This window comes from Abramis brama (assembly GCF_963993115.1).
Source record: "Abramis brama genome assembly, chromosome: 11".
NCBI classification, from domain to species: Eukaryota; Metazoa; Chordata; class Actinopteri; order Cypriniformes; family Leuciscidae; genus Abramis; species Abramis brama.
In genome coordinates, this window is record NC_139973.1 from 14,517,411 (window position 1) to 14,544,187 (window position 26,777).

At 39.3% G+C, this 26,777-nt stretch overlaps 4 protein-coding genes across 8 annotated transcripts; 3 read left to right on the forward strand and 1 right to left on the reverse strand.

Annotated features, from left to right (window-relative positions):
- Positions 1-7: 7 nt before the first annotated feature.
- On the forward strand, positions 8-4,590 carry prpf38a (pre-mRNA processing factor 38A). Its single transcript, XM_084128879.1, has 10 exons — positions 8-212; positions 1,591-1,750; positions 1,836-1,957; positions 2,064-2,149; positions 3,310-3,420; positions 3,503-3,609; positions 3,715-3,741; positions 3,871-3,989; positions 4,108-4,156; positions 4,243-4,590. The coding sequence occupies exons 1-10, from the start codon at positions 83-85 to the stop codon at positions 4,286-4,288; spliced, it is 957 nt and encodes a 318-aa protein (XP_083985005.1). The 5' UTR covers positions 8-82; the 3' UTR covers positions 4,289-4,590.
- A 635-nt stretch (positions 4,591-5,225) lies between these two features.
- On the forward strand, positions 5,226-8,679 carry akr1a1b (aldo-keto reductase family 1, member A1b (aldehyde reductase)). Of its 3 annotated transcripts, none has more exons than XM_084129812.1 (9): positions 5,226-5,354; positions 5,999-6,094; positions 6,293-6,412; positions 6,511-6,662; positions 7,512-7,707; positions 7,783-7,982; positions 8,066-8,138; positions 8,222-8,308; positions 8,518-8,679. In XM_084129812.1, the coding sequence occupies exons 2-9, from the start codon at positions 6,008-6,010 to the stop codon at positions 8,581-8,583; spliced, it is 981 nt and encodes a 326-aa protein (XP_083985938.1). In that variant the 5' UTR covers positions 5,226-5,354; positions 5,999-6,007; the 3' UTR covers positions 8,584-8,679. The 3 variants fall into 3 exon arrangements, with proteins under 3 accessions (XP_083985938.1, XP_083985937.1, XP_083985936.1); XM_084129811.1 differs by having other exon boundaries at positions 5,284-5,515; XM_084129810.1 differs by lacking the exon at positions 5,226-5,354 and adding an exon at positions 5,729-5,868.
- Positions 8,680-9,538: 859 nt separating this feature from the next.
- On the forward strand, positions 9,539-15,820 carry nasp (nuclear autoantigenic sperm protein (histone-binding)). Of its 3 annotated transcripts, none has more exons than XM_084129813.1 (15): positions 9,539-9,727; positions 10,435-10,473; positions 10,570-10,683; positions 10,807-10,887; positions 10,960-11,069; positions 11,328-11,900; positions 12,093-12,151; positions 12,231-12,307; positions 12,384-12,457; positions 12,569-12,757; positions 12,882-13,054; positions 13,306-13,374; positions 14,360-14,434; positions 14,799-14,931; positions 15,625-15,820. In XM_084129813.1, exons 1-15 carry the CDS (start codon positions 9,690-9,692, stop codon positions 15,654-15,656), a joined length of 1,836 nt encoding a protein of 611 aa, XP_083985939.1. In that variant the 5' UTR covers positions 9,539-9,689; the 3' UTR covers positions 15,657-15,820. The 3 variants fall into 3 exon arrangements, with proteins under 3 accessions (XP_083985939.1, XP_083985940.1, XP_083985941.1); XM_084129814.1 differs by having other exon boundaries at positions 14,799-14,927; positions 15,621-15,820; XM_084129815.1 differs by lacking the exon at positions 14,799-14,931 and having other exon boundaries at positions 15,621-15,820.
- Positions 15,821-17,717: 1,897 nt separating this feature from the next.
- Positions 17,718-26,676, reverse strand: ccdc17 (coiled-coil domain containing 17). Its single transcript, XM_084127880.1, has 14 exons — positions 26,128-26,676; positions 25,481-25,561; positions 25,349-25,402; positions 25,128-25,257; positions 23,346-23,487; positions 23,171-23,266; positions 22,795-22,928; positions 20,547-20,669; positions 20,177-20,358; positions 19,258-19,343; positions 18,937-19,137; positions 18,639-18,861; positions 18,400-18,510; positions 17,718-18,099 (listed from the first exon to the last, which is right to left on the reverse strand). Exons 1-14 carry the CDS (start codon positions 26,335-26,337, stop codon positions 17,974-17,976), a joined length of 1,899 nt encoding a protein of 632 aa, XP_083984006.1. The 5' UTR covers positions 26,338-26,676; the 3' UTR covers positions 17,718-17,973.
- Positions 26,677-26,777: the final 101 nt, after the last annotated feature.

The following is a 26,777-nucleotide window of genomic DNA, read 5'->3' on the forward strand; positions in this document are numbered from 1 at the left end:
CCCGGAAGTCATTCGTCAGTGTTTCTCCATGGCATATTAGCGTATCGTTGATTCGTTTGTTCGTTAAAAATTTTAAGCCACCATGGCAAATAGAACGGTAAAAGATGCCAATAGTATACATGGAACAAATCCCCAGTATCTTGTCGAGAAGATTATACGGACACGTATATATGAGTCTAAGTACTGGAAAGAGGAATGCTTTGGACTTACAGGTGAGACAAGTGTGCCGGACTGCATACTGTATTTGTTAATGTGCGTTACTGTTCGCAAACAACAGTAACGCAGTTATGTACCTAACTACAAAATTACCCCGAAGTGAGCCTACTTACTTCCTTCCTCTTCCTATTTCATTATATTTTGAAGCTGACGTGTTTACTGTTGGCAGCAACAGTAATGTGACTTGAGAATAGGGAATTCATACAGCCGTAGTAACGTTAGTGATTGACTTATCTTATTGTATGATTATCCCTATAAAGCCTGACATATAAATTATAGTCAAATTACTAGTCAGAGTTTGAACAGTTCATTAAAAATAAGTTTGCATATGTCTTTATTTAAACATACATTTTATTGAGAGGGCCAAACTGAGGAAAAACATGCAATTTGGTGCATATGGTGTTATTTATATGGCCAAAAAGGTAAGATTAAATTCTGAAATACTGTAATGTTTATCAATTTGATGTTTATTTTAATAGTATAGCTGACTGCTTACATGAAATGCATACAAATATCAGTTGTCACTCTATTGGCTGGTTTCACAGACACGGCTTAATCCTAGTTCCAGACTAAAATGCATGTTTCAGTTGTTTTAGCTGAAAGAAACTTGCTCCTACATATCTTAAAATATGTCAGTGCCATTGTTTTGTCTCAAGATTCACACCAGTAATGCTTTTTTTATTTATTTTTTCATTTTTTTTACGGGACATTTATAAAAGCTACTTAAATGTCCTAATTGAATTTAGGCCTAATCCTGGTTTAAACCTTGTCTGTGAAACCGGACCCATATCTCCCAATAATATGTCTCAATAAGATGATTAATAATAATTAATTTGTTTTATGATCAAAGCTCTGTAGTTTGTAGAAGGTTGTGTACAAGAAATGTTCCTCAAAAGTCTGTTGTATCATATTTGATACCTACATTTTAACATGATTTTTCATGAACCCAAGTGAACCCAAGTTACTTCAGTCCAGTAAATGTTCATCTTGAAATATTACTAACAATATTAAAAAGTTATTCTTATGTTTACTTTATAAAATCATGAAAGATTTCACACCAAAAAAAACCGTGTACATTTTTAGAATTATATTAAAAGGTATTTTACTTATTAAAAAGTATGAACTGTCAATTAGAGGGAAGAAGGCAATTACAAGATTGTGTACAGCAATTTTTACAGCATAGTTTTGATCATCATACTGAAAATTTAGAGGCCTTAAAAGTTCATGTATTAAATATGATTAAGTATCATGTATTGGGTTATGATCTGTTATATAGCATTTACCAGATATATTTCCATATGAATGGTTTTATGGAATTAATGTTCCAAGCACCATTTTTAATTGTCCCTGTTATTGCCCCTCTGTAAAATGTAGCTGAGCTTGTCGTGGACAAAGCAATGGAGCTAAAGTTTGTTGGTGGTGTATTTGGAGGAAACATCAAGCCTACTCCATTCTTATGTCTGACACTAAAGATGCTGCAGATCCAGCCTGAAAAGGACATCATTGTGGAATTCATCAAGAATGAGGACTTCAAGTTAGTGTGCAGTTTACTACTCTTATCTGTATTAATTGCCATTTACACTTTTTTCATTACTGTACTGCTTTTTTCCCCACTCCAGGTATGTCCGTTTGCTTGGAGCGATGTATATGCGCCTGACTGGAACTTCTGTGGATTGCTACAAGTATTTAGAACCATTATACAATGACTACAGAAAAATCAAAAGCCAGAATAGAAATGGAGGTGATCAATTTACTTTATAGATACATTTCAATATTTATTAGGTAAATGCGTTGAAAGTTTCTTCCTTGCAGAAAAAAAATGCAAATAATGTTTCTTCTTTACATAGAGTTTGAGTTGATGCATGTCGATGAGTTCATAGATGAGCTTCTTCATGCAGAGCGGATGTGTGACATCATCCTTCCAAGACTTCAGGTTGGTTGTACTTGTTACATGTAGTGCCAGTCGTGGTCACAAGTTTACATTCACCTTTCAGAATCTGCAAGATGTTAATTATTTTAACAAAATAGAATCATGCAAATTGCATGTTATTTTTAACATAAATATATATTTTACATTAAATATGTTTACATATAGTCCACAAGTTGAATTTATAAAAAGGACCCCATTCAAAATAGGGTTTAAACTGAAGTTTTGTTACCGACTAGCCTAAAAGTAAGAAACCCTTTAAAGACTTGTGTGTGTATATATGATCCATTTGAAACAATCTATGAATTAAACAGTCAAATCCCATAATAAATGCCGCTAAACGCCGCACACTTGGCGAATAAAGCTCATTCTGATTCTGAAGCTCAGCTATTTTTTCGGAGTTTAAGTGAATACGCGATGGGCATTTGCTTGCTTCGGCTATCACACCTACATGCATGTTCTGAATATGGTTACACGTGACTCTAGTGGAATTATGCCAGTTTTACATGGCACAGAGTCAGACAGCTTACATAAAACTTTTCCATTTTATTACTTATTCAAAAAACTACTGCACCTCGTTTGTCTTTTGAGCGGCCATTTCTGTGATCTCCGTGATTAAAGGGGAACTATGCAGTTTTTTTTAGCTTAATTTACCTTAACTGAAGAGCTTCGGAGTCATTGGAATGGTTATATGACTTTTTTCGGGTTGAATGGTGGTCTTCTCGCACCCCCCTTAGCGCCTGTGAGCGGAAAAACCACCCTTGCGACTTTGGGCCGGCGGGCTTCAAGTTAACTTCAAGTTATTGCTGCTAAAAGTGTCTCTACAAGCTATAAAATCATGGGTGTACTCAGTTTGTCACACATGGCTTCTTCATTTTGGCTTTATTTTTGTTAAATAATGAAATGGTGTAACATGTCATGTGTTGTTGTTCATTGGCGGTTGTATTTCCCTAATTTTAAGACCTGTTAAAGACCAGAATATTTTTTTTTATTATGTCCAGATACATAAAACCATAGAATTCAAAAGGGTGTACTTTCTTTTTCACATGTACACCCTATTTTATTTGTTTTGTTATTTGGAGTAATGTGAATTTAAGAGGAAGTGTACAAATATGACATAAAATAATGCATCCACGTGTTCATTTGTTGTTGTTTTTTCTTCACAGAAGAGACAGGTTTTGGAGGAAGCTGAGCTACTGGATACTCGTATTAGTGCCCTGGAAGAAGACCTGGATGAGGTGGAGACCAGTGAAGAGGAGGATGATGAAGAAGAGAAGGTAAAAGGGAACTCACAATGTCTGACAATAACTGATTATATCTTGTGAATATAATTGTTCTACAACCTCTCGTGTCCTGCAGACAGAGAGAGTGCAGACACCAGAGCCACACAGAAGAAGTTACAGAGATATGGACCGGCCACGCAGGTCTCCATCTCCACGCTACAGACGCAGCCGCTCACCCAGAAGGTTAGTGATGGTGTTAATTGTCATCTACATGCAGTCATTATTTCAGGTTGACAATATTCATAACTGAACAATTGAATAATTTGTGTTCTGATTGTCTTTTTCTAGACGGAGCAGATCACCTAAAAGACGAAGGTATGTAATGGAATTACAATTCAGATGTTGGCAATGTATTTTAGATGAATTATTGGTTTGGCACATTATTATAGGTAATTATTACAATTTAATACATTTGTCTGATTACTTTATATATCATTTATTCAGCCCATCACCCAGACGTGATCGCGACCGAGACCGGGACCGCCACCGCAAAAGCAAAAGCAAAAGTCCCCGTAGACACCGCAGCAGATCCAGGGACAGAAGGCATCGCTCCAAATCTCCAGGTACAGTCAAGCTGTTTTGAAGTATATAAAGAAAATAAGACACCAAAATATGTTATAAAAATTATTATAGTAAATAGCAAAACTGATCATTAGGGAAATCTTGGTCTATTTTTTTCAGGTCACCACAGAAGTCATCGGCATCGTAGTCACTCCAAGTCCCCAGAAAGGTAATGCTCAATTTAAATGGTTGTCTTCATTGTTACTTTTTTGTTTTTTCTTGTTTTAATGCTGCATTTATCTCTTTGTGTTCTAGTCGGTCGAAGAAGAGTCACAAGAGAAGTCGAAGAGAAAAAGAGTGATCTCAGTTTTCTGTGTTCTTCAGTTTTTCTCTTTCTTTCTGTTTTTATAGAATTTTTTGTGCTTTGAATTATATGGAGAAACAGAGCAATTTCTGCCGTAAATAGCTTGACCTTATTCTGTGTAAATCACCCAAGGCCAATTTAGTTTTCTGTGGTTTTTATGCTGTTTTATACTTTTAATTGAAATTGGCAACCATGAATGTTTTTTTTTTCCATTCTGAATTAACTGTACCATGTAAAATAAACATTTGATGTATTGTAATTTCAGTTTCTCCTGTTATAAAGACAACGATTGAAACTGTGTACAAGAAAATTTGTTTTCATTGTTATTAGTTTTGTATATGTTACCGGCAAAGTGTATAATACGGCATTCTATAGAATGCCTAGGTAATGTATAGAAATAGGTAATGTGTTTTTTGCAAAAAACATCAGGAATTCTATACATTGCCTAGGCATTCTATACAATACAGGGATTTCACACTTTGCCGGTAACATATATAATTTCAGTCTCTGAATTTGGTGAATTGTCTGCAGGTACATTTGATTATATTACTGAATTGAACACTTAGAGCAAAGACAAGCCTGGACATAACCACTCATACTATTTTAGTGCTTTGGGATTGGCAAAACTTCACCTAATTTCTGGGGGAGATGAAATGTGTATTTTCTTTTAAATATAAAATTGGGTAATCAGCTAAATAAAAGATAGGCAGAAGAGTACAAAGGGTAGTTGACTACATATTCACTTAGATTCACTTTCACATGGAAACACTTGAATGAGTTTTAGATTAATCATCTTATTTTTATATAACTAAAATTACATGGGATTTTTTTCTCTCTATCATGTACTGTACATATTAATTTTTATTATTGACACCTAAACTAGGAAAGGCAAAATGCAAATTTAAAGACTGTTTCTGTTTGTTGTTATGGAGACTTTTATTTTGACGGGTGTTTTTGGATGACAGCGAACAGGAAGTAAATACATCAAGAAAATATTTAAAAAAAACTTGATCAACCTGGATAGCTTTATAGTGGAGACATTTTCTCATCCTATTCATACACAGTAAGTATCTGAACCAATAATATTTAAAAAACTATCCCTGACATTTCTTGTGATAAGCCACATGGGACTCTGGTTGACCTGATTTTGCCGAGAGAATGCAGCATATTCAACGCGCTCTTCGTCTTGTCATTCATTCTCACAAGTTTTACTGTCGAAGAATGGTACGTTAACCAAATGTCTAATGATTTACTACACTAACTAGAAAATCTGGAGGAAACTGTTGTAGAATAATGACTGGGGCGTGCCAGTAATTTAAAATTGACATGAATCAAACTCCCTTTATATATAATGCAAAGACTCAAACACATTCTTATTATTAATTGCCTAAAATTTGCAAACCCAAAGTATATGCTTTCCCCAAAAATGCAGTTCAGGGTGTTTTACAATATCCTGCTAGAGCTGCTGTGGCAGTCAGCTGACAAGTCAGCAGGATACACTTCCTTTCATTATGATCCTGAATTTTGAGCACTGCATAGCTAGCATTCATTCACCCTACGCCTTCTGCTACCTTTCTGTGAGTGTTTAGGGTTTGGATTGAATTACTAGTACATTAAATAAAAAAGTTAATATACTAAAGTCTATTCCATGCTTTCTTCTGTTTGAACACTGTTCATATTGTGTTCTTTGTTTTCTTTTCTCTGAAGGCACACAGGATGAGTATGAATGACTTTGCTGTCCTCAGCACTGGGCGAAAGATGCCTCTTGTGGGACTTGGGACATGGAAGAGTGAACCTGGACAGGTGAGTGTATTTAGTACATCAGCTCAACTGTAATCATGACAGAATTGGAATCTTTATGATGTTTTAAGGACGAGGGCGAGTTTACCAGGGCATACAGTTCATTGATGTATCATTTATTTATATATATTTTTATTATTGTGTTTGATTTGAATGTAGAACTTCAATAAGCATTTTGTATAAATATGTTGTCATCTGCAGGTAAAACAGGCAGTCATTTGGGCTTTGCAATCTGGCTATCGGCACATTGACTGTGCTCCCATTTATGCGAATGAGCCAGAGATCGGTGACGCTTTCCAGGAAATGATGGGGCCTGAAAAAGTAGGTCAACTAAGTTGAAAACATGTATGAAATATACCCACACTTACTATATATATAAAGGAATCATGTGTGCTTTACAACCTCTGTCCTCTTTCAAGGGAATCAGGCGAGAGGATGTATTTGTGACCTCCAAACTGTGGAACACCAAACACCACCCAGATGATGTGGAGCCATCTCTGTTAAAGACCTTGAAAGACCTGAAGCTGGAGTACCTGGACCTCTACCTCATCCATTGGCCATATGCCTTCCAGTAAGCCCTCGGTTGTGGTGTGTATATGTAAGGGATAATGTAGAGCGAGAACAACAACCGCCTCGCTCTACATTATCCCGCTTATTACATGGATACCTACCAAATAAATCAATAATTTGACACACAATATTGATTTAAAAAGGAGTTTATTGATTTATAAACGATTGTATTGCTTCCGCTAAAGAAAATAGTCCGTTCCGTCTCTACGGTTAGAATCCTGCGTCCATAGCAACGCTAATTTTTCATGGCAATGGTGTGTTATACTTAGCAGCGGTCTGTTATCAAGAAATAACAGACAGACCGCATTCTACATTAGAATTCAACCAAGCCATGTAATAAACATATATAATAAACACACATTAAAGATGTGTGTTAATTTAATAAAAATTAAAGATGATAAAAAAAAATTATTACAAATGAATTCTTAAAAGAGATTGAAAGGGTGCAAGACTCTGTGAAAATCTACTGTTGTCTTATCTAGGGTGTCTTGTTTATTGGCAATATATACATGAACTATAAAGTGCTCTTAAAGGGATAGGGAAAATTCCGTCATCATTTACACTCCCTCATGTCGTTGCAAACCTGTATGACTTTCTTTCTTCTGTGTAACACAAAAGAAGATATTTTGAAGAATGCTGGTATTTTGAAGAAATCAGTTTCGGTTCCTATTGACTTCTATTGTAATGTATGGTCAAAATATATAATGGAAGTCAATGGGAACTGAAACTGTTTGAATGCCAGCATTCTTCAAAATATCTTCTTGTGTAAAATATCTGAATTTTTGGGTGGACTATTCCTTTAATGTCTTTTCTCAGATGCCAGTGTAGTGTTCCTCTTATTTTTGTCCAGACGAGGTGATACCTCTTTTCCTAGGAAGGAGGATGGAACTTTGCTGTATGATGATATAGACTACAAGCTTACATGGGCTGCTATGGAAAAGCTTGTGGGAAAGGGGCTTGTCAGGGCCATTGGGCTCTCGAACTTCAACAGCAGGCAGATTGATGACATCTTAGCAGTTGCAAGCATCAAACCCACCGTTTTACAGGTCAGAAGAAAATGTGATGTCCTAATTTATTTGGTCTATTATATCAGTTGGTAGAGTAACAATAGTGTTTTGCAGGTGGAGTCCCATCCATACCTTGCCCAGGTTGAGCTGTTGGCTCACTGTCGGGATCGGGGATTGGTGATGACTGCCTACAGTCCGCTAGGATCTCCTGACCGAGCCTGGAAGCATCCAGAGGAACCTGTGCTGTTGGAGGAACCAGCCATTGCTGCGCTAACCAAGAAATACAACAAGACTCCTGCACAAATTATCATCAGGTAAAATGTGTTTGCACTAGTTGCCATATTTCATATTTCTTGACCGAATATTGCATAGTATTTCTTCATTGTTATTTTGGCAGATGGCAAACTCAACGAGGAGTTGTGACTATCCCAAAGAGCATTACACAGTCTCGGATCAAAGAGAATATCCAGGTTTCTGCAAGTTTTTCTTGATTCTTCCACCTCTTTGTTTATGACCTTGTATTGTAACAATGCACTGCTCTGCTAATTTACAGGTCTTTGATTTTACTCTTGAACCTGAGGAAATTAGTCAAGTGACAGCATTGCACAGAGGCTGGCGTTACATTGTGCCAACCATTACTGTAAGTTATATTACTATAAAGCCACAACATAGCACTACATTTTACAGTAACAAACAGGTTACTTCAAAAGTAAATCTGATGCTGAATCTGCTGCATTTAAGACTGTGCCAAATCAAATGCACTCCAACACTATGTATGTTCGTACATACTATGTATGCATCTGTTTTTAAATTGCATTGAGTGTTGTTGTGTCTTTTTACTTTTTGTAGGTTGATGATAAGCCTGTACCCCGAGACGCAGGACATCCTCACTACCCTTTTAATGACCCCTATTAATGCACACTTCTTCAAGATTCTGTGCCTTGATACCAATGTCCATTCATTACTCTGTGTACATATAAACACAATAAAAAATTTTGTTACATATTGAAATATATGCTTGTTTGTTTTTGCCAAGCATGGAATGGAAATGTATGAACAAGGGCTTATTTTAGATGTATTCACGTCAATTTTATGAAATCAGTCAAGAATATGTCTTGATTATTACCCCTAAAAAACTTAAACAACAAATTGCTATTTTGCATAATGAAAATAATTGGCCACACACGCGCACACACACACACACACACACACATATATATGCACCTTTAAGGTTAAATAGTCATTTAAGGTTATTTCATTTCGACATTATTTGCATGACAATTAAGCATTCTCATTCCCACAATGAAAAAAACAAACCTATTTGTCATTACTGCTATGTGAAATCATTGCAAAAACATCATGGTAGTATTATATGAACCACCTTTATTTTATACTTTTATTGAGATTAAATGGAAATTAAAATAATAACAATAATACATTTAGACACCCTGACACATTACAATAAAAAGACTTTGTAAAGAAAGTGTAACCATGCAATGGAAGAACCAATGCACATAATGCAAAAAAAAAAAAAAAAAAAATCTTATTAGATTGTAAAAAGTAAAGAGATAAAATGTATCTTTGTAAGGTTAGCTGAGAAGTAAAGTTGCTATATAATATATTAATATAATAATGGAATATAATAATACTAATAAAATATACTATAACTTATATTTCATTCACAATAACACTAGGAAACGTGCTTTAAGAAAGTGAACAGAGTCTATTTTAATTTCAAGTTGACCTTAAGTGCGAAATATAACAAAAAAATTCTGGATAAAAATAGACTTTTCATTCATCTTGTCCAGTGGCTGTAGCGGCAGCGTAATACGGTTACTTGCCCTTTAAATTTATTCTCCCGCGTTTTTGTGACAGGAGGGTCGTAGTTCAGCGGAAGTACAGCTTGTATCCGTATTTAAAGGCGCCAACAAAGACTAATTCAGGAGCAGCTTCACAAACCTGCCATCTTCACATACATCATCCAATAGTACATTGCGGCGTAGTTTATTTAACGCATTAAGATGCCCGAGGAAACAGCGTCTGCTTCAACTGCCGAAAGGTAAAATATCATGTTTAAATTAAGTGCGTTCTCAAACCAGGGAAGTAAACAGATAAGTTAAAGGAAGTCAAAGTGAGAGGTTTTGGCTGGTTTCGTTTGATAACGAAGCTGCAGCAGCTGCGTCCTTCTCAGGAAAAATGCCTCGCGCTCGTGCTTCAGTTCGCTTTTCTCCCGCACCCGGACATCGTCGCACGCGACGGGATGGCATCACCGTTGATTTTCCGTCGCCGTGTTGTGTTTGGCTGCTTTCTGTTGGCGGGAGAAGGATTAATATGAACGGTTAGCTTGTTTATACTCCATAAATGAGGAAACTCCCGCTTTGTTCACGGCCCGTCAGAGCTTGGCGATGCAATGAAATGGCTGCACACGCGCTGAAGTCCAGCGTTAAGTTTAAAAGGTGGCGGTAACGACACAACTTGTACCACTTTAAACTACCCACTTTGGTTATTATACTGACATTAAACGGTGACGTTAAATGTCATTCATGTCCGCGTGTAGATGTATGCTCTCTGGCGATTAATACAAGTCGTAGCATCGCGCTAACTTTGGTGCTCCTGCTCCACACGTGAACTTTTTTTTCTTTTTTTTTTCTTTTTTTTTTCCAACAAACTTTGGTGCAGTTTTACTCCCGTTAGAAATAATCTTAAGACGCAACAGTACTGTTTTTAAATGGTTGTATGACCCTTTTTTATTGTTTGTCTTTGCAGTATGGGGGTGAAACCTTGCTCCTCAAGCGCTGAAGACAGGTGAGTTGGTATCTGGAATTATTCATTTTATTAAATGGCTCATTTCAATAAAGTAACTATTGAGGTTCGTTACACACACATTTGTGAACTTTGCAGCTCCGTCGATGTTACTGAGGAAGCAAAGAAGCTGATTGGCACAGGCAACCGGCACTTAGTGATGGGTGATGTTGTGTCGGCAGTCAGTGTCTTCCAGGAGGCTTGTGCCATGCTGTGAGTAGTGAATGGGGATAAAACCTGTATTATCGATAGAGAATGTCATCCGTGCAGTGTATGTCAGATATTAATTAATATTACAATTATGGTGTGTACATTTTCATCCCCCCCCCCATTAAGAGCTGAGAAGTATGGAGACACTGCAGATGAATGTGGGGAAGCTTTTTTCTTGTGTGGAAAGGCCCTTCTGGAGCTTGCCAGGTATCTGAATTAATTGGCATGTAATGGATTCTTTTTAAACGTACTTTTGCTAACGTTAGCTTTTTTTCCTAGGATGGAGAATACTGTGCTCGGTAATGCTTTAGAGGGAGTCCCAGAAGAATCCTCTGAAGAGGGCGAGAAACACAATGACTCTAAGATTGAAAGTGCTGACAACTTGGATGGTTTGTATTTAAAGAGCTTTGTTTGTTGGTTAAAACTGATCACTTTGTTTGTTTGTTTTTTCATACATGCTCAAGGCTAGACATCACATCTGCAAAAAGGATGTTTCCAAAGAACATCCAAATGGATGGTTGTCAAAGTTTTCTGCTCAAGCCAGCATATATTGAAAGAATAAAGCACAATTGAAAATTTGATTATTCCAATCAAAAGGTATGTTCACTGTAACCTAGAAATTTCCCTACATTTGTACTATGATTCAGAGAAAACCAGAGATGAGCTTCGAGCACAGGTTTATGATGCCATGTCAGAGGACAACAAAACTCAGTCAGAGGTAGAAACAGAGGTGGGGGAAGGTGAGCAGAAGAACCAAGAAGATAAGAAGCAGAAGGAAGTTGAAGTGGATGCAGCATCACCTAAATCTGAGAAACATGCTGAAAAACCTGCTGAAAAGGAGAAACTAGCTGAAGACAAGGCAAAGCCTGCTGAAAATGAGAAACTGACTGAAGACCAGGCAAAGCCTGTTGAAAAGGAGAAACTGGCTGAAGACAAGGCAAAGCCTGTTGAAAAGGAGAAACTGGCTGAAGACCAGGCAAAGCCTGTTGAAAAGGAGAAACTGGCTGAAGATGAGGCAAAGACTGCTGAAGACCAGGCAAAACCTGCTGAAAAGGAGGAACCTGCTGATAACGATGTTAAGTCGGATGGTGCAGATGAAGGTGCTTCTAAAAAGGAAGATGTCACTGTGTCAAACAGGGTAACCGAAAAGGCCATAAACGATGAAGAGCAGAAAAATGGAAATGAAGATGCTGAAGAACCCATGGAAGAGGATGGTGGAGGTAGTGAAGTGTGGTAGTCTGGGGAGCACAAGATTTTAGTATTTAAGGACTTTCTCACCTGGTGAATCTACTTCTAAATGCTAGTGGATCCACAGAATATTTTGATTAAGCTGCAGCACTTCTGATGGTGTGCATGGTGATGGGCTTCACATTAAATCATTGGTGGTGAGTTAACGTATTTTTCTGTTTTAGATGACGACGATGATGACGACGACGACGATGAGGATGCTGAGGGTGACACAAAGGATAAGGTTTGTAATCCTTTTTTTTTTTTTTTATCCCTCCCCACCCTTTATTGATTTAGTGGCTTATTTGTGTCCTTGTTTTTAGGATAGTGAGGAGGATGAAGTTGGCAACCTGCAGTTGGCCTGGGAGATGCTTGAGGTCGCAAAGGTGATTTATAAAAGGTATGTCTGTACCTCTAGTGATTGACTGCGTTTGCTCAAACTCCTTTCAAAACACTGGTTTTTATTCTGTTTGTAGAAAAGACTGCAAAGAAGATCAGCTAATGGCAGCACAAATTTACCTGAAACTTGGAGAAGTTGGAGCTGAATCAGGTTTGTATGTAGAGAGAGTAGCTGACAGTATTTAAGGACCCTTTTGGATTCCACAAGCCACCATTTTAAAATTGAAAAATTACACTTCATCTCTCACTTTGATTCATGTAGGTAACTACAGCCAGGCTCTGGAGGACTTCAATGAGTGTTTAACCTTGCAGCTGAAACACCTTCCCTCTCATAGTCGTCTTTTGGCTGAGACTCATTACCAGTTGGGCACAACTTACAGCTACACAGCCCAGTACAGCCAAGCCATCGAGCACTTCTCCAAATCTATCAAAGTCATCGAGAGCCGTCTTGGTAGGAACGTTTTTACTTTTGCTGGTCTTCATTCCTTTTAACTGAAGATCTGCTTGCTGATAACATTAGTTGCCATGAACAAGCACGGTGCATTTAATTGATTACCACATCCCTGTTCCTCCAGCTATGCTTCAGGAAGTGATAGACAAGGCAGAAGGTGAAGAGGCAGCAAAGGAGGAGAAGACTGAGCTTGAGGAGTTGAAACAGTTACTACCAGAAATTACTGAGAAGATTGAAGATGCTAAGGAGGGCCAGAGGACTGCTCCTATGGCTTCTGAGGCCATCCATCAGACCCTTGTGAGTTGCTTCATGCACTTACACTATTGCCCTAATGCATTGTTCAATTGCTGATTCATTTCTGAATTCAATATCAGCTTGTATTCTTTGCCCAGTTCTGATAATTTAACTTGTCCTATAATCAATATGATACTGATATAGCATGCATCCCTAGTGTTGCTCTTAGTATGAAGGAAAAAAATCAAGTAGAGATGCCGTAAAAATTGCTAAAGTTAAGAGGCTCCGTATAGTTTGGAACTTGTTTGTTACAGGCAGGAGCATCCACTTCATCTGCTTTCCCAGCTGCAAATGGTGACCCGTCTTCGTCTACCGCTAGTCAGGTGTGTTGATGCTTTGTGTACCTCCTGTGCATGGGTATTTAGACCTAACCAACTGTTTATGTAAACCTTGTGTATTAGAGCAATAAGATTCAAAGGAAATTAGTCCATTAACCAGGCGCTGTTTAGCAGGCTTTTAAGTGCCTGTGCTCTTCAGGCATTTTAATTGTCCATGATCAAAATTCTTGATATCGCACACGTCTGATCAAGTGTGAATTCTGTAAAAAAAAGAAAAAATTGGGTAATGCCTTTTGCTTTAATGCTGTCTTGAGCAAACTACTTTTTCCAGTACCTGAGCAGAACACTGGGAGGTGGCAGTTTTGTTTTTCTTGGTAGCACTGAGGAACGCAGTATGCTGTTCAGTGGCAAATTAAACTGGATGTTGAAACTCTTAGCTGTGCAAATGATCACAAACTCTTACACATGTTGCAAATTACTTTTTTTTTTTTTTTTTGAAAAGCCCAGACGCAGACATTTTTCCAAAACGCTCCTATTCAGCACGCATGTCTCAAGTGAATGTTGAGTAATCACTCATGTGATGTACAATATTAACTTTTTTTTTTTTTAACAACCCAGAGAAAAACAGAATTTTTTACCCTTGCAACTCATTGCCTTCACATGCAGTTAAACATAAGAATCGCCTTTTCATGCTGTTGCCGTTGGTTTTAAATTCAACACAAATTGGCCGATAAATATCAACGGCCGACACATTGGTGCATCTCTAATTTATACCTGTATATTACTATGCTGTACCCACATTGGACCATTATAGGGGGCGATTTCAGACACAGTCAGGGACATGTACGTGCTTATGATGTAAGAAATTTGATATCAAGATTTTAAAGAGATGGTTTTCTTAGTGCAGTCAAATTAAAAGCTGATTTGGACACTTATTGGCCAGTGCTGATAACTTTAAATGCCAAATATTGGCTGATACATCAGTCGACCACCAATATTGTGCACCCTTAAAATGACTGTTTTATTTCAGATTCCTGTGAAGCCAGCTGATGGTGCATCTTCCTCAAAATCTGCATCTGATATTTCTCACCTTATCCGCAAAAAGGTTAGTATCCATCCACTGCAATTTGCTTTAACTCTTTTGCAGTAGAGGTGGATAAACTAGCATGATTAAAGTGCATTAACTGGATTGCATGAGAGTAGTCTGCCCTTGAAGGAGCATCTGCTTTGCTACCTTCCCTTTGCTGATTTCAATTATGCATGTTGGATCATGAGCTGAATTTTCCAACTAGATGAGATTTGGTGCTGCTCGGTGTTTCTGTGGTGACTGTGCTTCAATATTGTGGCTTGGCATATTGTAGTTCTGGCATGGTTTTGAAGTGGCCATGTATGCTTGAGTAGCATGTAGAGAATAGGTGTTTAGCGCAAAAAATAAAGTACGTGTTCTGTCCTGCTTTGTTCCTGCACAGAGGAAACCAGACGAGGAGAGTCCAAAAAAGGACAGTGATGCTAAAAAGACAAAACAGGAGACCTCAGTTAATGGCAGTGATGACTCCGCCCACAACGGCAATGGAGTCCAGGAGAAAATGGAGCAGGAGGCGAGTTGATAGGCTTGCTGTTTCCTCTAAGAGGGTCACAGGGCTTGACCATAAGGAATGTTCACTGGCCTGGGGGCCAGTGTGAAAGATGCTCTGGACAGTGGACAGAAACTGTCACTGCTGCATCAAAGTTGATCATTTTCACACTTAAGTCTTGTCAATTTTTATATTAAGTGATTTAAGCCATTCATACTTAAGACGCGAAAGAACTATTCTATACTCGGTGTAATGGTTTGTCTGCATGTACAACAAATGCAAGTTCTCCTTTGCATCTTGTGCTCTGCTCTTGACTGCCTACTGTAGCATTAAGAGTCCATGTAGGTTTAATGCAGTGAAGACTGTGCAGTGTTTGTTTGTACACTGATTACATGCAATTTCTGTAGCAGGCTGTTTCTTACCTGTATACTACCTAGTTTTTGCTGTGGTATCAAGATTGGAATTGACGTTTCTCAATCTAAAATGGAGTTGTAATCTTATGTAATAGAATACAAGTTACAAGAGTCAAAAACAAACTTCAGGACCAATTCTTCTGGGTGCATATTTACTCATGGACGCATACTAGGGAAGTCCTGTGTCTGAGGATGTTCAGTTTTTTTATCTTGCATTTAATGTGTTGGTTGGAGAATTGTCTTGGGTTTTAACAATTTAGTGCCTAAATTATCTTTTTTTTTCTTTTTTTTTTTTCTCTTGTAGTCAGCCAATTCTTCCTCTGTGAAGACCTCAGCGTGATGGACTTCCTCTGATTGACCTCTTAACTTCCAACCAGCAGAGCATGCCTGCATCGTATACTCTCCATGAACAACTTGTCTCTGTTCTGTAAATAACCTGTTTTCTTTGTCCAATTTTTGTATAATTGTAGTAAACTTTCAATAAAGGATATTTGCATATGTGAACATGTGGGCTCTTAATACTTGACAAGAATGTTCTGCTCTAAATACAACCGGAGTTCCAATGGAATCGTAAATTAATTGGACAAACTCCTCAACAGCTAAATGATATTAGCCATAAGATGTCCTGTTTCATGTGTTCTTTTAAGAAACATACAGGGAGGGGTTTGAAATTAACTTTTCTCTCACCATCTTACCAGCCATTCAGAACTTCTACCAGCCAAAACAAAAATGAACCAAATCATCAATCACAGCTTGGACTTTGAAATTTGTATTGCTTTCAATTTTACAACAGTAAATCACTGTTTGTGGATTCCGTAAAAAAAAAAAAAAATCTATGACTTATTTCCATGAGTTTACTTGCACATATAATAAAGACTCTAGGGTTTCTTGGACATGCTGCATTTGAGAATGGGTTGGAAAAATGGCCTTTAATGTCTCCTATACTGTAGGGCTCTGGCAGCTTGTTAACCGGTCTCGCACTGTGGACATGTCATTCTGTACTTGCATTCTTAAGTTCAAGGCTACAGTCCAAAACAGTGAAACCATATGAAAAGTTCACTTCAAGAATGAACAAAGTGGCGTCAATGAGTTTGAATTAAGGTCTTTGAAAAAACAGCACAAACAAAGAGTTCGATCTATATTATTTCTCTATGTGAAGCATATTTATTTAAGCCCTAAAAGCCTGTTACTGAAAAATGCACAATACATATGTATATCTTTGTCCTAAATCATTGTATTTTAATGAATAGCTATGTGAGTGGCGCTGTGGTGATGATTTTGAACTGCTGGAGTCGTGTGTGTGTGCGGTCATAGAAAATGTTAACATTTTAAAGACGCACTGCGGCGATTCTCTAGATGTGCAACCCTTTTTTTATGTGTTATTTTGCTAATGTTTGAGGCTCCTTTTAGAGGAAGGGCTGATAGCGATGCCATGCCAGTGCTGCATGTAATTTACATAGAGACATTTACAAAGAACATAATTGATGAATCATAACTCTGCAAATTGGCTAGTGTGTTGAAATGTGTTATCTGCCACAGGATTTTCACCCGCATTTGGTGGGTTTTACGGGTGTTAATTTCAAACTCTGCACACAGGGGTTAGACAATGAAGCTGAAACTGGCCAATAGTGTTGGAAGTTAGAATTAGCACTGCTGTAAATAAAATAATGCAATCCACTCAATATAATGGGAGATAAAGAGTTCAAAAGAAGGCAAATTGTTGGTGCGCGTCTCACTGGCTCATCTGTGACCAGGACAGCAAGTCTTTGTGGTGTATCAAGACTATGGTATCCAGGGTAATGTAGGCATACCCCCACGTAGGATGAACCACATCCAACAGGAGTAACTCAACACAAGAGGAAGCTGTCTGCAAGTGGTGTCCAGGTACTAGCCCGGATTGTATCCAAAAAACAAAACCACAGCTGCCCAACTCACTGCAGAATTAAATGCACACATTGACTCCCGTTTCCACCAAAATTGTTCATCGGGAGCTCAACAGTGTCGATATTCATGGTCGGGCTGCTATAGCCAATCCTTCGGTCACTTGTTGGGCTGCAGTATCATGGCATTGGCCGCTATGCTTGATGGTCGTGTCACTGACAAGAACTTCCAAACCATTCCGTGTATCAGCATGATAATGCACCAATACACACAGCAAGACTGAAAGGTTTGATGAACATGAAAGTGAAGTTCTCCCACGGCCTGCACAGTCACCAGATCTTGATATTATTGAGCCACTTTGGGGTGTTTTGGAGGAGCGAGTCAGGAAACGTTTTCTCCATCAGCATCACATAATGACCTGGCCACAGTTCTGGAAGAAAAATGGCTCAAAATCCCTCTGGCCACTGTGACGGACTATCTGTCATTCTCAAGACAAACTGATGCTGTATTGGCTGTAAAAGGAGGCCCTACACCATACTAATAAATTATTGTGGTCTAAAACCAGGTGTTTTAGTTTCATTGTCCAACCCCTTTGTATGCATAATTGTTTCTAGATCAGTGTGATGCCAAAAAGCACAAATGTACACAAGTAAATGAAACGTGATTTAAAAATGCAATAATTCGTAACAGATGTGTGATCTGTTTATAGTCACTTGAAATACAATTTGTGTGAAGTTAAAGCAGACTTTATTTGTACAGTAATCAATTCAAGTCATTCAAATATAATTGGACTCCTCGACATGATCTGTCTGTGGCAGTGATGAAGGTAATGGATTGGTTGAGGGTTGTAATGTGCGAGATGGTTCTTGCGTTGCCAGGATTGCAGATGTGTTTGAGACCACCTAAACAAGACACATTTATTAAGCTGTAGGCCCAAACTCGGTCCTGGAGGGCCACTGTCCTGCAGAGTTTAGCTCCAACTTGCCTCAACACACCTGCCTGGACGTTTCTAGTATGCCTAGTAAGCATTGATTAGCTGTCCAGGTGTGTTTAATTGGAGTTGGAGCTGAACTCTGCAGGACAGTGGCCCTCCAGGAAAAGGATTGGACACCCCTGCTGTATAGGCTCATCAAAACCTTTGTAAGCTTTGCTATTAAAAAGCATATTTAGATAGGAAATATCTTGATAAACATTTTGCATACCATTGACGGATACTTGTATTGGTTGATGTTGTTGATGTCAATCTTTGCAAGAGTCTGTACATCTCCATGACAAGCGTTTGCTACCCGAAGACAGAGTTCCATGTTACCCAGCTTAGAAAGAAATAAAGAGTTTAGTCTGATTTAATAGAGTAAATTAGAGCTCTATGGGCATTTAACCTAGACTAAAGACTTCAAAAGTCTAATGAGTCTCTTAAGCTCTTAATATTTGGTGAACATACTTGTGGCACAGAATTCAGCTGAACTGGACTTAGGGACGCTTGAACTGGGAGAGAGCGGAAGGGAAGCCTCCAGTGACCGCTGTGCACCTGGTTGTGCTCGTCAAAAAGTTCAAGTTTAGCCCAGCCACAAGTAACCAAGTCCTTAGTTTCATAGTTGTACAAATGAAGACCTCTAGAAGTCTGAATCTCCAAGACCAAAGTGACATTTGGAGATGGTTGTACTCTGAAATGAAGCACAAATTCAATCATGCAAACATATATCCACTCTGTGTCCATATTTATGTCTGAACCAAACTACCTTGGCACAGGCTGTTTAACAGCCAGTATGGCATAGTTTCCAGGACTCTTGGTGGAGAGTAATGGTTGGCACTGCACAGGTGGCATTGGGGTGGTCTGTCCCAACTTCTCCCCATTACAGTATAACCCTTCCAACAAGCGCACTGATCTCAAAGTAGCTTCTAAACCCATCACCAGGTCATAGAAGATCACAAAGCCAGCCCTACACACACATTCAGACAATCGCAAGATTTAAATCATATCGTAATGCATTTAGTGTTACGTGCATTCATCTATAGGGACTAAAAAAGAAAAAAGTAACCAGAGAGAAAATTTGTCTTACACAGGATCATAAGGAGCTGGACCAAGAGGTTCCATCGGATCAGTTACATGGGAACCCATCAATGAATGCTGTTTTGAACTCTGATCCTGCAATATTGGTAAAAACAAAAGGGTAACACTTTATTTTACAGTGTCCTTTAGGTTACATGTACTTACCACAGTAATAAGAGTAAATTATGCATAATTACATTTTATGCATTTACAATTATGCATAATTATGCAATTTAACCTCAACCAAATCCTAATCCTACCCTAACCCTATAGTAAGTACATGTTGTTAATTATTATTACTCAGTACTTAAATATATAATTACACTGTAACAATGACACCTTAAAATAAAGTGTAACAAACAAAATATACACTACCATTCAAAAGTTTGGGGTCTGTATTACTGTTATTACTGTATTTTTGATCAAATAAATGCAGCTGTGATGAGCGTAACAGATCTTTCCAAAACAACAAAATCTACTGACCCCAAACTTTTGAACGGTAATTATCATTAGGAATGAACAATATATTGGTACCACATTGGTTATTGGCTGATATGAGATATTTTTATTATTGGATACTGCCATCATCTACCACTCACCTAAACTTAATCTTTAAAAACACTAATATTTTAATAGCATTGCTAAATGGAATCTTTAGCGGATTTCAAAATTAATATCCATTTTTCATTCTATATTTACTGTTGTGATGCCTAAATTTACTTGCAGCATTTAAAACAGCTCATTTACTTATTTAGATTTATTTAATACAATATACAATTTTAATATCAGCCATTCATCGGTTATAGACATACCATTAAAATAGTATCAGGCAGAATTTTGAGGTTCCCGAAATATCACATTAACTCAACATACATTACATTAGCTGTCAGTAACACAATGAATTAAGCTTTGGCTAACTGTCAGCCCACCAGTGTCAGAGCAGAGTGTGAGTGTGAGTGGGCCATAGAAGATCCAGGAAACATAGGCAGGGGAGGTTGAGGATGGGGTGGTCTTCTGTCTCGCCCCTTGTCTATTTCTCTTTTTAGAAAGGCGATCTCAGCTTGGAGGCTTGCCATTTGATGGATGTGGTCCTTCTGGATATCAGTGAGCCCTGATCAATATAATATTCAAAAAATGTATTTAAGTATTCAGATATGTTTAAAATATTCAAACAATATAAAATATGAATATACTTTTAGTGCATAGTATAAGCATATACAAATTAGAACACATACAAAATTTACATGTATTCTATTAAAAGTTTCACATAATTTTTTATCATGTGAGGAACAGAGATACCGTGTTCTCCTTTGTGCCTCTCCCTGGCCAGCTGGATTCTGAAGATTTCCTCCTCAAGCTTTTGGTTCTCCTGCTCCACAGCAAGAACATCAGGGTCCAACACTCTGTGAGGAGACTTCATCCCTGGTTGGGACAGAAACGAGAAATGACCCTGGGGCTTGAAAGCATAGTGTACTGTACAATAAAGTATGCAGACACTTAAGCCACACTTAAAAATCTATTAATGTAATAGCATTAGATTATAAAATATAATACACTGTCCATCCATCCATCTTCTTCCACTTATCCGGGACCGGGTCGCGGGGGCAGCAGTCTAAGCAGGGATGCCCAGACTTCCCTCTCCCTAGACACTTCCTCCAGCTCTTCCGGGGGGACACCGAGGCGTTCCCAGGCCAGCCGGGAGACATAGTCTCTCCAGCGTGTCCTAGGTCTTCCCCGGGGTCTCCTCCCGGTGGGACATGCCCGGAACACCTTCCCGGGAAGGCATCCAGGAGGCATCCGGAAAAGATGCCCGAGCCACCTCAGCTGACCCCTCTCGATGTGGAGGAGCAGCGGCTCTACTCTGAGCTCCTCCCGAGTGACTGAGCTTCTCACCCTATCTCTAAGGGATCGCCCAGCCACCCTGCGGAGAAAGCTCATTTGTATCCGGGATCTTGTCCTTTCGGTCATGACCCACAGCTCATGACCATAGGTGAGGGTAGGAACGTAGATTGACCAGTAAATCGAGAGCTTCGCCTTGCGGCTCAGCTCCTTCTTCACCACGACAGACCGGTACAGCGACCGCATTACTGCAGAAGCTGCACCGATCCGTCTGTCAATCTCCCGTTCCATCCTTCCTTCACTCGTGAACAAGACCCCAAGATACTTGAACTCCTCCACTTGAGGCAGGAGCTCTCCACCTACCTGAAGCGGGCAAACCACCCTTTTCCGACTGAGAACCATGGCCTCGGATTTGGAGGTGCTGATTCTCATCCCAGCCGCTTCACTCTCGGCTGCAAACCGTCCCAGTGCATGCTGGAGGTCCTGGTTTGATGAGGCCAGCACGACAACATCATCCGCAAAGAGCAGAGATGAAATCGTGTGGTCCCCAAACCCGACCCCCTCCGGCCCCTGGCTGTGCCTAGAAATTCTGTCCATAAAAATTATGAACAGAACCGGCGACAAAGGGCAGCCCTGCCGGAGTCCAACATGCACCGGGAACAAGTCTGACTTACTGCCGGCAATGCGAACCAAGCTCCTGCTCCGGTCGTACAGGGACCAGATAGCCCTTAGCAAAGGGCCCCGAACCCCATACTCCCAGAGCACCCTCCACAAGATGCCGCGAGGGACACAGTCGAATGCCTTCTCCAAATCCACAAAGCACATGTGGATTGGTTGGGCAAACTCCCATGAACCCTCCAGCACCCTGTAGAGGGTATAGAGCTGGTCCAGTGTTCCACGACCGGGACGAAAACCACACTGTTCCTCCTGAATCCGAGGTTCTAGTATCGGCCGGATTCTCCTCTCCAGTACCCTGGCATAGACTTTCCCGGGGAGGCTGAGAAGTGTGATCCCCCTATAGTTGGAGCACACCCTCCGGTCCCCCTTCTTAAAAAGAGGGACCACCACCCCGGTCTGCCAGTCCAAAGGCACAGAGCCTGGCTGTCAGCCAAGACAGCCCCACAACATCCAGAGACTTGAGGTACTCAGGGCGGATCTCATCCACCCCCGGTGCCTTGCCACCGAGGAGTTTCTTGACTACCTCGGTGACTTCAGCTCGGGTGATGGACGAGTCCGCCTCTGAGCCCTCAGCCTCTGCTTCCTCAATGGAAGACGTGACGGCGGGATTGAGGAGATCCTCGAAGTATTCCTTCCACCGTCCGGTGATATCCACAGTCGAGGTCAACAGCTGTCCACCTCCACTGTAAACAGCATTGGTAGGGCACTGCTTCCCCCTCCTGAGGCGCCGGACGGTTTGCCAGAATCTCTTCGAGGCCGACCGATAGTCCTTCTCCATATTAAGAGAATATATTTATTACTTCTCTTATATTTAAGTTCAGTAATTTCACTTAAATGGCAATGAAAATGAAATTACTGAACTTAAATATACAAGCTTGATAAAATGATCATTCTAGAAGAAAATTTCAGATGGCACTTAGAGGCTTTTGCATCTGAACTCTTCAATTGCTTACAAAAAACATACTTTTGAACGGTAGTGTAAGTGTCCAAATACTATTTGCAGCCACAGTTCATTGTCTTTACTACTCACTTCTTCCTCTTGTCTTGCCGTCAGCTCTAGGTCTTGCCTGCTCCAGTGTAAGAGCTTCTGCTTGAAGGTCATGCATGTGGGCCAGAACCTCTGGATCAGAACCACCAGACTGCATGTATGCCAGACGCAAAGCTCTGTTACAAAAAGAAATCCACCACAGTGCTAGTGTGTTGTTCGGAATGGTTGCTAAGATGGCACTAAAATGGTTGTATTGGGTAACTGCTAGGCAGTTAAGTGATTTCTAGGTTGCTTAGGGTTTTTCAGTTCAGTTCAGTCAATATTATTGTCCCTAGATATGGTTTACATACTTCTTTCAATGTAAGTACATGTTTTTCTCACTTATTTTATCATGCAAAAAACATGAGTTAAAAAAGACCTTATCTGAGCGGAGAGGGGCCCGTCCACAGAACAGATCAAAACATGGGTCTTCTTTTCCTCTGGTGGGCTAGATTGGACTTCATTTGGATTAAACCTACAATATCAGCACAGTATAAACATGCAAGTGATTGCTAGCTTCTTGGAACACTTGGTTCCCCCCCACTCTCTCTTACCCCTTCATTGAGTTGATGTGAGAGCTGAGCTGATGCAGCACCTCCTCATTCCTCTGTTCCTGACTCCTCAGCTCCTGCAGCACTTCCTCTAGATGAGTCGTCCTCTCCCGCCCTCCCAGCTCGGCAAGCCTCTGTTCGATATCTGGGATAAACACATCATCAATAGTGCAGAACAAATGAACATTAACATGTTCATATATGTGTTCTATTTTAATTTTGAAATGCACATCATCATGTGATGGCAAAGCTTCCACAGTCTTCACTGTCACACGATCCTTCAGAAATCATTCTGATATACTGATTTGGTGCTCAAGAAACATTTATTATGATTACAAAGAGTAGCGCAGAACAAATCAACGATAGGTGTGTTCGACTTGAAGCGGCGCTGCTCAGACCGATCGATGTAGGACATCAAAGTACAGCGAGAGCGATTCCAAAGCATACGGCTCTGTTTGCTCTCTAATCGCTCTCGTGGTATTTTGATGTCATTCACAGATCGGTTTGCACAGCTTAATTAGTTAATTAACTAATTAACACACCAATTAACACGCTCCTTTGCCTTTAAAGTACTTGAGAGGTTTCAAACAATCACAGGGAGGAGCTGAACACGCAGCGCCGGATGAAACTCTATGAAGCCTCGGTGCGGGTAAATAAGGGGAATTTATGTTGGTTGAGAGGTTATAGTATAGGAAGTGTCAATGGTCCATTTCCAAGATAGGTGGCGGTAATGCACATATTTGTCTGCGATCCAATAATAACCAACTGCAGAACCGCAGAACCATACGTCATAGCAGTGTGAGGACGACAGCGCCAGCCTAACAGTCTGATGCCGGAAGTGGGCGGGGTAAAAGCATCTAAGGGGTGGAGATGGGTAGGTTTAGGGGTAGGTTTAGGGATCAGGGGGTGGAGATGGGTAGGTTTAGGGGTCAGGGGGTGGAGATGGGTAGGTTTAGGTATGGTATATGTAAGGTGGATATGTATGGTATCCACTTCCGGCACCAGACTGTTGGGCTGGCGCTGTCGTCCTCACACTGCTATGACGTATGGTTCTGCGGTTCTGCAGTCAGACCTATCTCCTGCGATCCGCGTAAAAAGCAAGAAGAAGAAGAGAAGAAGAAACAATCACAGCATGGGTTTGTAGTTGCTTAGTGAAACAGTGACATCATTTCAGACAACCTGTCTTGAGAGTGATTAAAAATGCCTTCCAGAAATCCGTATTTAACCTCAGAACGATCTCAAAGTAAAAAGAGGTGCTAAACTCTGAAAAAACTATTTTGTGGTGGCTGCTTTAAGATTAAATGATTAGCCTATAATCTTAATTCAAGTGATGAAGGATTCTGAAAGTCTGATAGTAACCAGTCTGCCTGGTTTAAATGTTTGAAAATGATTAACAGTTAAAAAACTTTGGTTACACTTTAATTTAAGGTGTCATTGTTACATATTAATTATATATGTAAATATTTGTCAATGCTTTTGCGTTCCCTTGCAACAACGTTTGCGTTCCGCCAAGAAACTGCGTTCGCTCTCAAAGTTTCTCGTAACGCAAAACGGTTACGAGAGAACGCAAAAGCATTTTTTTTTTTCACCATGATGTTTTGTCACCATGAAAAGTACCATTTTTGCCTTAGTGTGGAGAACATTTTAATAATCTAAAGAACTTTTTTCATAAAGAACCTTGTGCAGTGGGATGGTTTCATGGATGTTAGAGGTTCTTCATGAAAGCATAAGAATCTTTATTTTAAGAGTGGAGCTTTCTTTTAACATACTTCCCAACATTCCTACCCTCTTTCTCCTTCTCCAGCTGATGGTTGCGTGCCCTGATCTCAGCCAGTCTCTGCTCATGATCTTTATACAAGTCAAGAGCCCTCTGTTCATCAGCCTTCTGCTGGAGTGAGCCCTGCTCCTCAGAGACCTGAAGGACACTTACACAATGTCCAATACCGATAATACAAACACTATTTACAATCTAAACAGATTTAAAGAGCTAAGCATATGAAACTGACCTCTGTCTGTCTTCTGGGCTGCTTGTGTTCAAATGAGATCCTGAGTTTTCGAAACTAAAACAGAAGATCATCAGATGCTGCGTAAAACCTCTTTGAACTTGAGATTTAGTATCTTTGCATGTGGTCCTGTACCTCTTCAGTGAGTTTGTTTAGAGCAGTATTTTCCTGTGAATTCTCTCTCTGATCCACTTGGCAGTTTCTCTGTTCTTTCAACTGGCCAATGGAACAAGCAAACATACAGTATTACTTGTGCTACTGTTCAAAGGTTGCTTTTACAATATAACTATTTAAATTAAAATGTTAAATAACTGTTCATTTCCCCCCTAATTTTTTAAATTATAATATTACATTTATTTAAAATGTATTCCTGTGATGGCAAAGCTGAATTTTCAGCAGTCATTACTACATAATGTTCAGTGTCACATGATTCTTCAGAAATCATCCTATTATGCTAATTTGGTGCTCAAGAAAAATATCTTATCATCAATCTTGGACAAGACAGTTGTGCTGCTTGGTATTATTGTGAAAACTGATCTTTTTTTCAGGATTCTTTGATGAACAGAAAATTCAAAAGAACAGCATAAATTACAATGTAATGCAGCCTTTCAAATTAAAGTATTTATTTCTTTCATAAAAATCTTGACCCAAAACTTTTGAACATTAGTGTATAAAGGGACATAATGAAATGGAAAACAATATAGAATTGTTTATTCAAATTATATATATATATATATATATATATTGTTGTTGTTGGAATAATTAAGTAATATTCAACTTACAACAATCAAATCAGGTGTCCTTGCCCTTTTGGGATGCACCATCTTCAGAGCTGCGTTTTCTGTTTGTGTGAATCCCCTTTGTCCTCTCCATAGAGCTATTGGATCTTTTAAGTCCGTGCCAATGCAGAATTTGGCCTTGTGTTTATCCAAGAGTCCAGCAGAATGAAATGCCATGTTACAATTCTGACAAATTAACTCCAAACCTTCCATCCCTCCAACAATTACTAGACCAAAATCTAGACCACAAATTGGATGAATCTTAAAAAAATAGGAATATATTTATGTTGGAACCTGACGTCTGCCTCAAGTTACATGTACTGTATTTGTTGACTTAAGTTTTGTTTGTTGGTTACAATCACCTTGGAGAAAGGGGAGTGGTGAAGAATGGAAGTTAAGAGCAAGAGGAATCAAACCCTTGAATACTTTTAAGCTAATTATTTGTATCTTTTCCATGCATATTTTAAACATTACCATTTGCCCTCCTAAAACATAAAAAAAATGTTTCCCAAGTGTTTCAGCAGAAAACGAAGGCTGGACATGTTTGGCAAACTGATGCAAAATATTTATTACAATTCTTTTCTCCGATCTTTTCATTGTGATGCAGTAGTTTATGCCTGCTTTGTCTCATACAGATAAACCCATACAGGACA

Excerpts from the sequence above, each read along its gene's own strand:
- prpf38a (XM_084128879.1), top strand. The coding sequence starts at position 83 with ATGGCAAATAGAACGGTAAAAGATGCCAATAGTATACATGGAACAAAT. Across the intron at positions 2,150-3,309 it reads TCATCCTTCCAAGACTTCAG|AAGAGACAGGTTTTGGAGGA; the intron begins GTTGGTTGTACT and ends TTTTCTTCACAG. Across the intron at positions 3,742-3,870 it reads AGATCACCTAAAAGACGAAG|CCCATCACCCAGACGTGATC; the intron begins GTATGTAATGGA and ends TCATTTATTCAG.
- akr1a1b (XM_084129811.1), top strand. The coding sequence starts at position 5,450 with ATGCAGCATATTCAACGCGCTCTTCGTCTTGTCATTCATTCTCACAAG. Across the intron at positions 5,516-5,998 it reads AGTTTTACTGTCGAAGAATG|GCACACAGGATGAGTATGAA; the intron begins GTACGTTAACCA and ends TTTTCTCTGAAG. Across the intron at positions 6,413-6,510 it reads AAATGATGGGGCCTGAAAAA|GGAATCAGGCGAGAGGATGT; the intron begins GTAGGTCAACTA and ends TCCTCTTTCAAG.
- nasp (XM_084129813.1), top strand. The coding sequence starts at position 9,690 with ATGCCCGAGGAAACAGCGTCTGCTTCAACTGCCGAAAG. Across the intron at positions 11,901-12,092 it reads CATGGAAGAGGATGGTGGAG|ATGACGACGATGATGACGAC; the intron begins GTAGTGAAGTGT and ends TTTCTGTTTTAG. Across the intron at positions 13,055-13,305 it reads AGGCCATCCATCAGACCCTT|GCAGGAGCATCCACTTCATC; the intron begins GTGAGTTGCTTC and ends TGTTTGTTACAG.
- ccdc17 (XM_084127880.1), bottom strand. The coding sequence starts at position 26,337 with ATGGAAGGTTTGGAGTTAATTTGTCAGAATTGTAACATGGCATTTCAT. Across the intron at positions 25,403-25,480 it reads TAAACAAACTCACTGAAGAG|TTTCGAAAACTCAGGATCTC; the intron begins GTACAGGACCAC and ends CTTCTGTTTTAG. Across the intron at positions 18,100-18,399 it reads AATACAAGTATCCGTCAATG|GTGGTCTCAAACACATCTGC; the intron begins GTATGCAAAATG and ends TGTCTTGTTTAG.